This window comes from Brachyhypopomus gauderio, chromosome 9 (assembly GCF_052324685.1).
Source record: "Brachyhypopomus gauderio isolate BG-103 chromosome 9, BGAUD_0.2, whole genome shotgun sequence".
NCBI lineage: Eukaryota > Metazoa > Chordata > Actinopteri > Gymnotiformes > Hypopomidae > Brachyhypopomus > Brachyhypopomus gauderio.
The window spans coordinates 14,589,756-14,604,624 of record NC_135219.1 but is presented as its reverse complement, the minus strand read 5'-3'; the positions used below and the strand labels follow the sequence as shown (position 1 = coordinate 14,604,624).

General features: G+C 39.8%; 1 protein-coding gene across 3 annotated transcripts in view; it reads right to left on the bottom strand.

Annotated features, from left to right (window-relative positions):
• The window catches only part of LOC143523177 (uncharacterized), a 39,441-nt gene extending 26,194 nt beyond the window's left edge, over positions 1-13,247 (bottom strand). The window contains exons 1-14 of one of the 3 annotated variants that reach the window (XM_077017447.1): positions 13,179-13,247; positions 9,648-9,684; positions 8,712-8,842; positions 7,924-8,024; positions 7,588-7,636; positions 7,003-7,188; positions 6,516-6,665; positions 6,047-6,220; positions 5,789-5,824; positions 5,442-5,591; positions 5,052-5,225; positions 4,794-4,829; positions 4,448-4,597; positions 3,368-3,529 (exon numbers count right to left, since the gene is read on the bottom strand). In XM_077017447.1, coding sequence (XP_076873562.1) covers positions 3,368-3,529; positions 4,448-4,597; positions 4,794-4,829; positions 5,052-5,225; positions 5,442-5,591; positions 5,789-5,824; positions 6,047-6,220; positions 6,516-6,665; positions 7,003-7,188; positions 7,588-7,636; positions 7,924-8,024; positions 8,712-8,751 — 1,408 coding nt within the window. In that variant the 5' untranslated portion in view covers positions 8,752-8,842; positions 9,648-9,684; positions 13,179-13,247. Of the gene's footprint in view, positions 1-3,367; positions 3,530-4,447; positions 4,598-4,793; positions 4,830-5,051; positions 5,226-5,441; positions 5,592-5,788; positions 5,825-6,046; positions 6,221-6,515; positions 6,666-7,002; positions 7,189-7,587; positions 7,637-7,923; positions 8,025-8,711; positions 8,843-9,647; positions 10,180-13,178 lie in introns of those variants that run through there. The other 2 variants (XM_077017448.1, XM_077017446.1) reach the window with 2 other exon arrangements.
• Positions 13,248-14,869: the final 1,622 nt, after the last annotated feature.

The following is a 14,869-nucleotide window of genomic DNA, read 5'->3' as shown; positions in this document are numbered from 1 at the left end:
ATAATTTGTTTTTGTGTAACTTGTGTGTTAACGGGTCGCCCAATGGAGGATGGGTTCCCTTTTGAGTCTTGGTCCTCCCAAGGTTTCTTCCTATTCCCCACCATCTAGGGAGTTTTTCCTTGCCACTGGGGGGGGGGGGGGGGGGGGGTGGTGAACGTAAAATGTTACGGGGGGAATGGACGGATTTAAAGTGTGCAGAAACAGTCTAAATAGTCGTTTGAACTAACCTAGTGAAAACCGGGACATTAAATTAAACATTTTTTTTTGCTGGGACCGAATATTAAAAAGAAGGAAAACCGGGACAGCCCGGGAAAACTGGGACAGCGACGTGAAAACCGGGACAGGTGGCAAACCTAATGACAGATAATCCACAAAACCAAACAAACCACAAATAAACGACAACGGGCGAAACACAGAGATACAAGTACACAGGAGTAAACTAGACACAGCTGAACAAAATGACGACACGGGCGTGGCAAACAGAGGGAAACCAGGGCAGCAGACACGCAGGCCGGGATAACTGGGCAAGGAACAACACCGACATGGGAGAGGGGGGCGTAGCCCTACGTGACAAGAACAAAAAAGTCCTGCTCTATCGTTTTTTTTTTCTTTTAATTATTAAATTATTATTGATCTATTTGCGGGCCGCACTGAGTGAGGACACACGGCCCGCAGGCTGCCAGTTGCCCATCCCTGATATATATATTGCTGCATTTCCTAGGACTTTGCTATATATTTACTAGGACTAGGGATGCATTACATGAAACCAAAATTGGTTTTCATGCAATTGTAAACATCCGAGGAGCTGTTGGTGCAGTGGACGTCACTCTGATCCCCATACACACTCCCAGCCTACATCTACATTTGCTGTAAAGTCTTCTCTGCTTTGAATATACAAGTAATATACAACCACCAAGGCCTCTTTACGGACATTGTGGGAGTACTCATGGGAGTACTCATGACTCCTTCATCTGGGCCAATTCTGGAGTGTGTCGGATGGCTAGGGATGGTGCATTTGATGGTGGACATGTCCTAGCTGACAGTGGGTATCCACTCTGAAGCTATATACTCCTTTATAAAATCCCCTGGTATCCCTTCAGTAGCTGTGGGGCCCAGTATCCACAGTGCCTTCTCCTCCTCAACAGTCAACTTGTGGACATTTGACCTGCACCAGTCTTAACCCTTTTCCTTTCTGAGTTCTGTCCCCCAGAGGTGAGACCAAGTCAGTGTTTTGCAAGTCTCAAGTAAGTCCAAGTCTTTATCCTCAAGTCCCGAGTCAAGTCTCAAGCAAAGACAGTCAACTCAAGTCAAGTCTCAAGTCAAGACAGGCAACCGTCAAGTCAAGTCCCAAGTCTGAAACTTGGAATTTCAAGTCCTTTCGAGTCTTTTTTTTTACAGGCACCAACGCTTTACGAATGCTACGCTGATGCGTTTCTTTACTTGTTTTGTTGGTGTCCGCCAGCCAAAAGATGACAGATCATTTACATTTTATCTTCTCTTAATTACATAAATGTACTTAAACAAGAATGTTTCGTTACATCATTTTACACGAAAATAGCAAGCTTCATCGTAAGCAACATGCTGTCATTACGAATGGTTATTCTAAACATTTGGATAAAATGTTTAAATATAGACTAATAAAAGGTTAGGGTTATTTTTTCATTGTTTTCTGTTATTGTGGGGTCACAGTGTACTATTGTTACCTGAAGATTCAGTGGGGTCACATATTCTGATGGCTGCCGTCAGAATTGGTGACCCCAGTTAAAAAGGCTCACCTGTACATCCCATTCATGATTTCTTTGTTGGCTGCAATGGTGAGGGGATGGTAAATCTTGTTTAAGTACATTTATGTAATTAAGAGACGATAAAATGTAAATATAAACATCTGTCATATTTTGGCTCGTGGACACCAACAAAACGAGTAAAGAAAGTGCATCAGCGTAGTTTACGTAGCATTCGTAAAGCATTTGTGCCTCTGAACAGAAACTGTGAAATAGCGCCCCCTGTGGTCACAAAACTCGACGGTCACAGAATCTGGTGTAACACCGGTCTGCGTCAGAAGGACGGAAATGAAATTAATGGGGTGCACTATAAATATTAATATGCGTTTTAAAATTTAGATTTGGGGTAAAAAAATCAAGTCTTTGCAAGTAAACAGGTTCAAGTCCAATTCAAGTCCCAAGTTATTGGTGTAAAAGTCCAAGTCAAGTCTAAGTCTCTGAATATTTTTTCAAGTCAAGTCAAAAGTCTTAATATTAATGACTCGAGTCTGACTCGAGTCCAAGTCATGTGACTCGAGTCCCCACCTCTGCTGTCCCCTTATTTTTGACTTGTGTCACGGTGAGGCGGCCCCCTACCGGCCGCCTCTGTCCACAGCGGTTGTTGTTGTTGTTGTTTGGTGACGTCATGTGCGTCCCTCAGGTGGGCGGAGCCCGTGATCTGTCTCACCTGAGGGTCGTTTGTTTGCCTATTTATGTCTTGTCTTTGTACCAGTTGACCGCTGGTCATTATATCCTTAATTTGGAGATAGTGCACGGGTTTTAGGTTTGCACACTTTCTATTAAACCATCATTTTTCCCTGAGACTTGGCGTGATCGCATCCTTTTCGTTGCTCACCCCCGCCCGTCACAACTTGACAGTTTTTTGTTTTGTTTTTTTTTTCTGAATGTGAGGACCTTCCTCAAGCTATTGAAAACAGCAGGCTATACTTTTGTTTTTGGTTCAGTTCACTCGACAGAAAGTTTCATTTTCTGTGCTTGTTTGCCATGGTTTTAAATAATGTGTGAAAGCTTAATTGTGTGCCCTATTTATAGCCTTGATAAAAGCCTATGATCGGTCAGAATTGCAAAGGTAATAATTTATGTTCTACTCATTTTTTTCTTATACTTGAAATTTGAAATTGTTAGTTTTTATGATTGTTGTAACGAACAAGGCTGGGCAGGTAGGACGCAGATGCAGAATTCGGAGGTTTAATATAAACGACTAACACAAAAGAGTATAATACATACACAAGCAAGTTAACACAAAAAGACACAGAGAGCATGAACATAACTGAACAACAACCACTACACACGACTAGAACATAGACTTAATCGCTCCACTGACAACATGCAACGTTCAACTTACAAGCAACAATAACCCACAACCACAGAGACCAAAAACAGGACTTAAATACATCAACTAAACAAGGGACACAACAAGGCACACCTGAAAGTCATAACAAGGGGCAGAGAACACGGCAGGGGTGTTAATGCAAATAATAATAGCAATAATAATAACAATAACTCCTATAATATTAATGCTAGCTCTAATAACAATAATAAAATGTATAATAATAACCCAAATAATAATAATAATAATATCATACCAATTAGCTCTGTAATTGGTTGGCAGAACTGTCCATCATTTAGAACATCACATGTGCCACTGATGATGTCATCACACTGCTGATACACTAAGCACTTTTCACATGGCCAGAAATACTGATCTTCACACCTGCATTTGTATTCTGTATTATTCAGAAGACACACTGGGAAATGACAAACACATTAGTTAGCAGATTATGAAAAAAGAAAAAAAAATGGAATGATGAACATTTGAAAGACACTAAGTTTGAAATGCACTAAAAATCATATAATAAATAGAAAATCTTCTAAATCATAATGTTCTTGTGATCTTAAATGACATTAGCACATTTCCCTGACAAATGCTTTCTAATTATATCTGAAATTCTTGACTACAGTGTTCTATGATTTCCTCTGCCAATAATCATCAGCATAAAATTTACCTGTGGTTATGCAAATTTACATGTAATAATGTCAATTTGAGTGATGAATATGTGGTCACTAGTGGCATAGGATAAAATTTGTTTAATAATACACTAAAATTCATAGTGTAATAAAAGTTATTCAGTACTTTATAATTATATCTGAATTTTGTATAATCTCTGTATGTCAGGGATGCCACCTGATCTTTCTTAATCAACCTCACCTGCCCCTCATTACCACGCCCCCTTCAGCCTTACTTAAGCACTTCACCAGCACATCTCAGTTGCGAAGTATTGCCGACTCATGCCGCGTACCAAGCCTTTCTATATCCTGTCTGCTCTCCTGTGTCCTGACCCTCGCTTACGTCCCCGACCTTGTCTCCTGCCTAATCCCTCTGTACCTCCTGACTTCTGCTCCCCCGGTATGACCCTGGACCGTCCTGACCACGCCAAGAAAACGCTGTTACTACTGATCCTAGTACTCGTGATTCACCTGCCTGTGTTTGTACCAGCGTCTCATTTAAATAAAAGCGGTGTTCTTCCGCATTTGGATCCCTCTCTGCCTGTTCAATACGTTATACTGTATGTCTACATAATGTATCATTTCTGAAATTACATGTCTACAGCGTTGTCTGATTTTCTCTATCAGTAATCCTCATTTGAGACTGAATTGTAATTTACCTGTAGTAATATCAATTTTAGTGATAACCATGATGTCACTAATGACATTGGGATAACTGACTATCTTCAGCTGGTCCTTCAGGTAATTCATGACTGAAGTGTTCAACATGTCAATCTCAACCTCAATTATGTAATCCAGCACAACAGGTGCTGTAGGAAAAAGGGAAATGTCATTGATTAACCCGTCTTTTAATAAATTGGCATTGACATGGTAATGACTCTGTAATAATAAGCTACAAGTAAATACATAATATTGGGTCAAAAGAAGATAGAACAAACAATATATAAATAAGACAAGAACAAAGTTTTAAACAGTTTCCTATGGCAGCTACTTTGATGTATTTACGTGTTAATGGTGACGGAGCTGGACATGTTGCGTTATCTGTTTAGGGAATCCAAGAGAATGTGTCAGAAACATTCTAAAATGAATGTTATTTAGGAAATTCAGACATAAGGAAAGGTTCTGTCACATTTACTCTGATTCAAGAACAGCTGGACACCTAGGATTGTATGAAAATCCATTAGAACTAATGCAAATCAAACAACAGCAATATAAAAATACACCTTCATATGTGTTTCTTGTCAAGGTTAAGCTTGTACATACTAGTTAGGTCTGTCATTGGTTGGCAGAACTGTCCATCATTTGGGATAGCACTGAGGCAACCACATGTGCCACTGATGATGTCATCACAGTGCTGATACATTAAGCACTTGTCACATGGCCAGAAATACTGATCCTCACACCTGCATTGGTATTTTGTATTATTCGGAAGACACACTGGGAAATGACAAACACATTACAGTTAGCAGACTTTGAAATAAGAAAATGCTTTGGAATTAGTTTCACCAATATTGTGAAATTTTGAAATAATACACTAGGAATCTTCTATTCAATCATTTCTAATTAAATCTACAGTTCATGTTAACTACAGGCCTCACTGTTTTCTGATTTTCTCTGTCAGCAATCCTCATTTGAGACTGAATTGGAATTTACCTGTAGTAATGTTAGTTTCAGTGATGACAATGTTGTCACTAATGACACTGGGAAAACTGATTATCGTCAGCACGTCCATTAGGTAATTCATGACTGAAGTGTCCAACATGTCAATCTCAGCCTCAATTATGTATTCCAGCACAACAGGTGCTGTAGGAAAAAGGGAAATGTCATTGATTAACCCGTCTTTTAATAATTTGGCATTTATATGGTAATGACTCTGTAATAATAATCAACAAGTAAATACATAACATTAGCTCAAAATAGGATAGAACAGAAAGTATAAAAATAAGACAAGAACAAACTTTTAAACAGTTTTTCTATGGCAGCTACTTTGATGTGTTTACCTGTTGATGGTGATTGAGTTGGACATATTGTGTTATCTGTAAAGGGAATCCAATAGAAAGAGTCAGAAACACTCTAAAATGAATGTCATTGAAGGAACTCAGACATAAGGAAAGGTTCTGTCACATTTACTCTGATTCGAGAACTGCTGGACACCTAGAATTTTATGAAAATCCATTAGCACTAATGCAAATCAAACAACAGCAATATAAAAATACACCTTCATATGTGTTTCTTGTCAAGGTTAAGCTTGTACATACTAGTTAGGTCGGTCATTGGTTGGCAGAACTGTCCATCATTTGGAATAGCACTGAGGCAACCACATGTGCCACTGATGATGTCATCACAGTGCTGATACATTAAGCACTTGTCACATGGCCAGAAATACTGATCCTCACACCTGCATTGGTATTCTGTATTATTAGGAAGGCACACTGGGAAATGACAAACACATTGCAGTTAGCATATTTTGAAATAAGAAAATGGTTTTAATTTGCTTCAACAAAAATAATACAGTAGGAGTCTTCTATTCAATAATATATAATTACATCTGTAGTTCTTATAAGCTATATGCATCATTGTTCTCTGATTTCCTGTCAGTAATTAAATCATCATACAATTTAGTCAGTAATTTCTGAATAGATTTGAAATACTTATAAACGACATGTCTACAGTCTTGTCTGATTTTCTTTGTCAGTAATCCTCATTTGAGACTGAATTGTAATTTACCTGTAGTAATATCAATTTCAGTGATAATTATGATGTCACTAATGACATGGGGAAAACTGACTATCTTCAGCAGGTCCTTCAGGTAATTCATGACTGAAGTGTCCAACATGTCAATCTCAACCTCAATAATGTATTCCAGCACAAGAGGAGCTGTAGGGAAGGGTGCAGACGTCCCTGAGAAGCATTTTACTTCACTAATAAATAATAATAGACATTGTAATGACACTATAGTAATTAATCTACACTTACTCATGAATTTCATGTTAACTTGTATAGTTAGTGTGTATTAATAGGCCAATAACTGTACCAGTAACATATTAGTATTTACATAGTAAAAACATTGATTAAAGCCCTGAAATTTCACACAGAGTACATAAGGACTGAAATACATATGTGACTATCATTTTGCTCAATGAATGGAGCAGCATAACAGAATTATGTGTTATGATTGACTTTGACAAATGGTACAAATGTTTTGTAACCATACATCTTGAGGTCATCTGTATGGTTGATGTTAGCATGGTGATGGTTGCAGGTGGATTCATTGGTATGGATTTTGTTGGCGTTGTGATGGTTATGGGTGTGGTCAGCTGTGTGGATGATGACGGTGTGCTGATGGATGTGAGGGTGGTCATCTCTGTGGATTGTGTCATGGTGATGGTTGAGATCGGAGCTGTAATAGTTGGAGATTTCAGTGGTTAAACCAAAGAAAGAAACTCTTCAAAACTCAAAACTTTGAAACAGGACCCACATATAAAATCTCCATGGTAGAATTCAGAAAAGCAAGTACATACTGACAGTGCAGTCTGTTTTTAAAACTTATTTAGACAGAACGTCACTTTTTAAATATATTTTGTTATATGTGATCTATATATCTGACACATTTACTTCCAACACTAGAATGTATATTTGCTGATTTGTACTGGGAATAATAATAATTATAATACTGTGATTTTGGTTATTTGTCTAAATTTCTGAGCAAATTTTTGAAAAGCATTTCAGAAATAAGCACCTCTGTGTTAAAAATTGTGATTTACTTAAAAAAACAAGGTTTTTGATACTTCTTTCTCACCCTCTCTTTTTTGTCTTATGTGATCCAGTTGTCCATCTGTATAGCTAAACTGAAATGAGATATAATGAGATATAAGACTCAGTTCACGCAGACACTCACGAATGTCATGACATTGAGTGATAAATGGAGTTTGGCTTTTTAGCGCCTCTGCAATCTTCAAATGTGTCAAACTAGTGAAGAGCTACAACATTTTGAGCTGGTCGACAAAGCAATTATGCAGAGTCTCAATCAGGGCAGCGTATAACCAAAATCTTGGCCTGCAGCTCAAGTTGAAGTTGATCCAATAAACTAAAATAAATTGTAAAAAGATTTTTTAAAACTAAATTATTCCTTTACCTCTATGCCAGAATCATAAGTATCAGGTCTTTGTGAGTCCATCACACACATGTGAATGAGTAAATTGGCAACAATTCTCAGCAGGAACTTTGATTTCATCCCTGTAAATGTGACAGTAAAGAATGATATTTTTAGTTGTACATTTCCATAATAAATACTTTCACTATAATGCATCTACACACACACACACACACACACACCTCCTGCCCTGTTCTCAAACACATTATTATAATCATGATCACCTGGTTCTTGTTTGCCCTATTTTGTTGTTCTCTGAGGGGTTTAAGCCTACTGTCAACATAGCCAGTGTTCATGTGCCTAGAGCTGTCCCCTATACGTGCTCTGAAGCACCCTAAGTTCCTGCGTGTATTCTGTGCTCTGAGCAGTTATGGCTGCATTGTCAGCTTTTTATTGTTATTATGGAGAATAAAGATTCTCTTGACTTTCTCTCTCCACCAACATCACAGAAACATGTCAAAACGATTGTACATAATGCCACATTACAGATGTTGTAGATAAAGATTGACTAAGACTTGAATATTCAATTAATTCACACTGTTCAGCACTTTATAGGCCCAAGTTTAATCCTGTAGTCTCTTGTCTTGATCTGTACATTTTGTTTTTACAGCAGATAACATTCAACGTTCAAATGTTCAAGTGTGCATCTGTCTCGGCATCCTGCCTGATCCTCGCGTTACAACATCAAGTCAAAGTTTTTGGGACAATGCAACGGAAAAACAACAAATAATTATACTACTACAAGCACAACTTAAAATGTAATTACTTACGCAGATTGCCCATGATGGAGATTTTAAACCTCCCATTCATGTTAATGTCACCTCAGTGTTTCCATGTGATATTCCAGAGCTGGTGGACTCATTCAAAATGTCAGACTGACAACGGTTTTTCCTGAGATTTACTGTAAATGGCATATTGAGATATGTCATGTGTCAGGTTTTGTTTGTATTAAAAAAGGTTTTGTTTGTCACCAAGATTTTTCAGTTTATTCATAACATAGTTACACTTTATTATTCTTCATATTGTTACTCTTGCACAAGTCAAAAGTGATAAAGATGTGTATTGATGTTTTATTTTAAAAGAAAATGTACAACGATATTTTAAAAGTATTTTGTCATAAAGAAATGTATCTTTGCTTAGCAGTTTTTGATTTATGACTTGACATGACTTTTGCTACATATCAGTAGGCTGCTACTGGAGAACTTAAGCCCCCTGTGTGGAATTTAACATCTGCCAGACTGTCAGGATTTCTCAGCAATGCCCTTGGATGAATGTAAATAATGGAGTATCTGGACAGTGCCTTTACAATACTTACAACCATCAACTGTATACATAATATAATCACAATGTAGTATGTGTCCAAATCATACAGTCCTGGGGTGGGTTTCCCGATAACGAACAATCTTAGAAAGTTACGAACAACTTTAAGAACGATGTAACTTTAAGCCTTTAAACGATGTAACCCAAAAGCCTTCGTAGTCTCCAAATTTACGAACGAGCTCTAAGTAGTTCTTAGTTGACTCTGCCTCTGCAACTGCACTGGAAAAGCCATGCTAGTCGAAAACCGAACCACCGATTTACATACATTTTTTTCATTATTACGCCACAAAGGTATCATTGGCAAAATGACGATCATAAAAACTAACAACTAATAAGTGTTGAAATTTCAAGTATAGGAAAAAAATGAGTAGAACATAAATTATTACCTTTGCAATTCTGACTGATCGTAGGCTTCTCTCAAGGCTATAAATAGGGCACACAATTAACCTTTCACACGTTATTCAAAACCATGGCAAACAAGCAGAGAAAATGAAACTTTCTGTCAAGTGAACTGAGCCAAAAACAAAAGTATAGCCAGCTCGAGGAAGTTCCTCAAATTCAGAAAAAAAAACAAAACAAAAAACTGTAGTCAAGTCAAAAATAAGGGGACAGAACTAAGAAAGGAAAAGGGTTAAGACTGGTGGAGGTCAAATGTCCACAAGTGTCCTTACTGTTGAGGAGGAGAAGGCACTGGGGATACTGGGCCCACATCTACTGAAGGGACACCAGGGGATTTGATACAGGAGTATATAGCTTCAGAGTGGATACCCACTGTCAGCTAGTACATGTTCACCATCAAATGCACCATCCCTAGCCATCTGACACACTCCAGAATTGGCCTAGATCAGAGGTACCCAACTGGCGGACCCGAACGCAGTCCTGTCCGGACCCAGTCTCATTCCTGATTAACTGGATACGGACCAAAAAAAAAACGGAGCATTTATTTCAGGGCCATTGAAAAAACACTCCGTCACAAGTGTTACGTTTGCCACCCCCGCTCAACAACTTATGTTCGCCGCCACCCCCCCCCCCCCGTAAAGAGAAGCCTTTACAGTGTAATCGGTGAAAAGCATGTAGCGGAGGAGCCACCAGGGAAAATACACTAGTTCCTGGCTTCTCTGGAGGCACACACACAGGACACACACCGTGCGGGGTAAAGGTGGTGTTTAATAGGGCAGGAGTCACCCACGCATCTCACCATTACTGTCCAGATAACTCAGGGTAGACACAGCAGACCGGAGGCTATGCTACAACTAGCTCGCAGTCCCGCGCAGGATACCCAACAAGAGCGCGCATGCGCAGTGGAACAGTACATGTAAAACCACCGTTACAACAGCAGATGTAGATGTACGGTGGGGAAAATAAGTATTTAGTCAATCACCAATTGTGCAAGTTCTCCCACTTAAAAAGATGAGAGAGGCCTGTAATTGACATCATAGGTAGACTTCAACTATGAGAGACAAAATGTGAAAAAAAATTGAGAAAATCATTTTGTCTGACTTTTAAAGAATTTATTTGCAAATAATGGTGGAAAATAAGTATTTGGTCAATAACAAAAGTTCATCTCAATACTTTGTTGTATATCCTCTGTTGGCAATGACAGAGGTCAAACGTTTTCTGTAAGTCTTCACAAGGTTGGCACACACTGTTGCTGGTATGTTGGCCCATTTCTCCATGCAGATCTCCTCTAGAGCAGTGATGTTTTGGGGCTGTCGGCGGGCAACACGGACTTTTAACTCCCTCTAAAGGTTTTCGATGGGGTTGAGATTGGGAGACTGGCTAGGCCACTCCAGGACTTTGAAATGTTTCTTACGAAGCCACTCCTTTGTTGCCCTGTCAGTGTGCTTGGGATCATTGTCATGCTGAAAGACCCAGCCACGTTTCATCTTCATTGCCCTTGCTGATGGAAGGAGGTTTGCACCCAAAATCTCACAATATATGGCCCCATTCATTATTTCATGTACACGGACCAGTCATCCTGGTCCCTTTGCAGAGAAACAGCCCCAAAGCATGATGTTGCCACCCCCATGCTTCACAGTTGGTATGGTGTTCTTTGGATGCAACTCAGCATTCACTGTCCTCCAAACACGACGAGTTGTGTTTTTACCAAATAGTTCTACTTTGGTTTCATCTGACCATATAACATTCTCCCAATACTCTTCTGGAACATCCAAATGCTCTCTAGCAGGGGGACACGTCTGGCACTGCAAGATCTGAGTCCCTGGCGTCGTAGTGTGTTGCTGATGGTAGCCTTTGTAACGTTGGTCCCAGCTTTCTGCAGGTCATTCACTAGATCCCCCCTTGTGGTTCTGGGATTTTTCCTCACCGTTCTTGTGATCATTTTGACCCCATGGGCTGAGATCTTGCGTGGAGCCCCAGATCGAGGGAGATTAGTAGTGGCCTTGTAGGTCTTCCATTTTCTGATTATTGCTCCCACAGTAGATTTCTTCACACCAAGCTGCTTGCCTATTGCAGATTCAGTCTTCCCAGCCTGGTGCAGGTCTACATTCGGTTTCTGGTGTCCTCCGACAGCTCTTTCGTCTTCACCATAGTGGAGTTTGGAGTGTGACTGTTTGAGGTTGTGGGCAGGTGTTTTTTATACTGTTAACGACTTCAAACAGGTGCCATTAATACAGGTAATGAGTGGGGGAAAGAGGAGCCTCTTAAAAAAGAAGTTACAGGTCTGTGACAGCCAGAAATCTTGCTTTGTTTGTAGGTGACCAAATACTTATTTTCCACCATTATTTGCAAATAAATTATTTAAAAGTCAAACAAAATGATTTTCTCAATTTTTTTTCACATTTTGTCTCTCATAGTTAAGGTCTACCTATGATGTCAATTACAGGCCTCTCTCATCTTTTTAAGTGGGAGAACTTGCACAATTGGTGACTGACTAAATACTTATTTTCCCCACTGTAGGCTGGGAGTGTGTATGGTGGGGATCAGAGTGACGTCCACTGCACCAACAACTCCACGAATGTTTACAGTTGCATGAAAACCAATTTTGGTTTCATGTAAGGCATCCCTAGTCCTAGGAAATGTATAGCAAAGTCCTAGGAAATGCAAGCAGGAAATGCAGCAAATATATTTATATATATATATATATATATATATATATATATATATATATATAATATATATATATATATATATATATATATATATATATATATATATATATATATATATATATATAATGATGACCTGGTTCAAACCAGGTCATCACGCTTCCAACATAACAAACACGGTGAGCCTAACAGTGCTAAAATAAACAAACATAAAATGGACAAAGAAAACAAACATAAAATGGACAGAAAGCAAATAAAACATTAATTGTAAATTATCTGTGGCTTTTTGTAGTCTTTGTAGTCTTACAGGTGTTCCAGGAACCTTTTCTTCACTTGCTGTACAAGTTTGGTTTTCTGTCCTGTTTCCTTATTCCATTGTTGTGCCCTTTATCTTTGGCACCCTCAGCATTAGAGTCTCAATACACTTAAATACACAAATATTCATGCTTTCAAGTAAACATGTAAACTTACCCACATCACCTTATGTTGCATAAAAAACTGAATTACTAATTATACTGTACAATTATAGATATACTGTATATTTAGACATGTGTATCCAAAAGTGATTTAAAAATACATAAAATCATTATGTAAAATAACACAATTCTCCTCAAAAACACTGTCAGACTTTCAGTTGCTGTAATTTCAAACTTCACAAACCACTTTCTGAGTATGGCTTCAATCTCTCTGTTACAGACCTTAAAAAATGAGTCATAGTTTTAATACTCATAATTTGCTGCATTGATACACAGTTTCTTATTGATTGCTACATATATATTATACATTCTGAGATGCTATAACCACAATAAAAAAAATTTAAAAACCAGAACAAAAAAAGAGTACACTCACCAGTTGTGAACGGTCTAGTTACCAGAGACTAATACATCAAACCTGATTTCAAATTCTTGCATGCTCACTGTAACCCAACCCAGTTGTTCATTAAACCCCTTAAATACTTGTATATGGAATGCAGATTCAAAACCAGGCCATCTACATTCTTATATTTAGGGAATGTTTACATAAATGTAAGCAAGTGCAGTGCATGATGCACTTCAAAGAGAAAATAAAGAGATCAATAGATTTAATGTAAGGAACCTGGGAAGGAGACAGAACGAAATGATAGTATTCAGAAACAATGACTCGCGACATCATGAACACACTAGGATGTTTAAATACACAGATAAGGAAATTTTCAAAACACATGTGAACCGAATAACTACAGGGGAGGGGCAACAAAGCAACAGAACATGAAACAGGGACGAGAGATACAAACACATGAATAAATGACAAGAGAGGAGCGGCAAACAAATGACTGATGTCACGTATGGCCTCGCGCCCCTCCCTTAGCTGTTACTCTGGGTTCCCTCGTGTCTGTGTTCCGTGCCTGTTCATCCCGCCCTGCTCGTTTGTTTCGTTAATTCCCTATTGTCAGTGTATATTAGCCCCTGAATCTCCCATGTCCTTTGTCGGTTGTTTTGGATGTTTGGATGTTTGGTTGTTTTGTTTTCTCGTACTTTGTGATTCGTGTGCCCTGTTCCTGGTGTTTATACTCTCGATTGGTTTATTCTCTGTTCAGTGTTATTCTGCCTGGTTTTGTTTTGTGTCTGTCTTTATCATGCCCCTGTACTTGTCTCAGTTGGATGGTTCTCCGCTTATGACCCCTGCCTGTGACTTCGACTACGATTATGGAATGCCCTGTAATAAATCTCGCTCTTCTCAGCAATTGTGTCCGTCCTCTCGCTCCGCAGCGCGAGCTGCGTTACATAACAACCAACCTAACAAGGACACAGCGAGAGAGCGATACTCTGGTAAGTTTAATCGCTGTAATGAGATGTTGGCTGGTTTAATTCGGTTCGACTCTCCGGTATTACAGCGCAAACGAACCAGAGACAGGAATTCCCCTTTCGCTGTGGGTACAGGGGAGTCTTATCGCTGTACAAACAAAGCGAAATCACTTTCGGTTTCTGGCTTTAGCGACGAGCTCCCTGATAAGCGCTACGTGTCTGCCCGACTCGATACACGCTGCAGGGAGGAGCAACCTATAGCGCGAGATTCGGGCAGACGGAATGAATGTGCAGACGAGCATTGGCTTGGCTCTCGGTTGGCTTTCAAAAGTCATTGTGAGCTCCCGATACCTCCGACGAGTCGGAGTCACCATGAAAGCCACCGAGAAGCAGTTTTGTCTGTATGTTCTTCCAGGCGCAGACCAGACCGGGGAAGAAGGAGGACCACACCCCCGATTCAGAGCCCCGCCGCCACAGCGCCTGAAGAAGTCGCCTTCCCTGAAGGGGACCTCCCTCCGCTGATCCCGGAAGCCACTCCCCGTAGGCTCCCAAAGAATTTTTTGGGGGGAAGTACTAGCCACTCATCCAAAGAGTGGCCGGCTGTGACCCGTGACCACGTCAGCCTGGCGGTCCCGCCCCCCGGTGACGTCAGTGCGGCGGCTCCGCCCCCCGGTGACGTCAGTGCGCGGGTCCGCCCCCGGTGACGTCAGTGCGGCGGCTCCGCCCCCCGGTGACGTCAGTGCGGCGGCTCCGCCC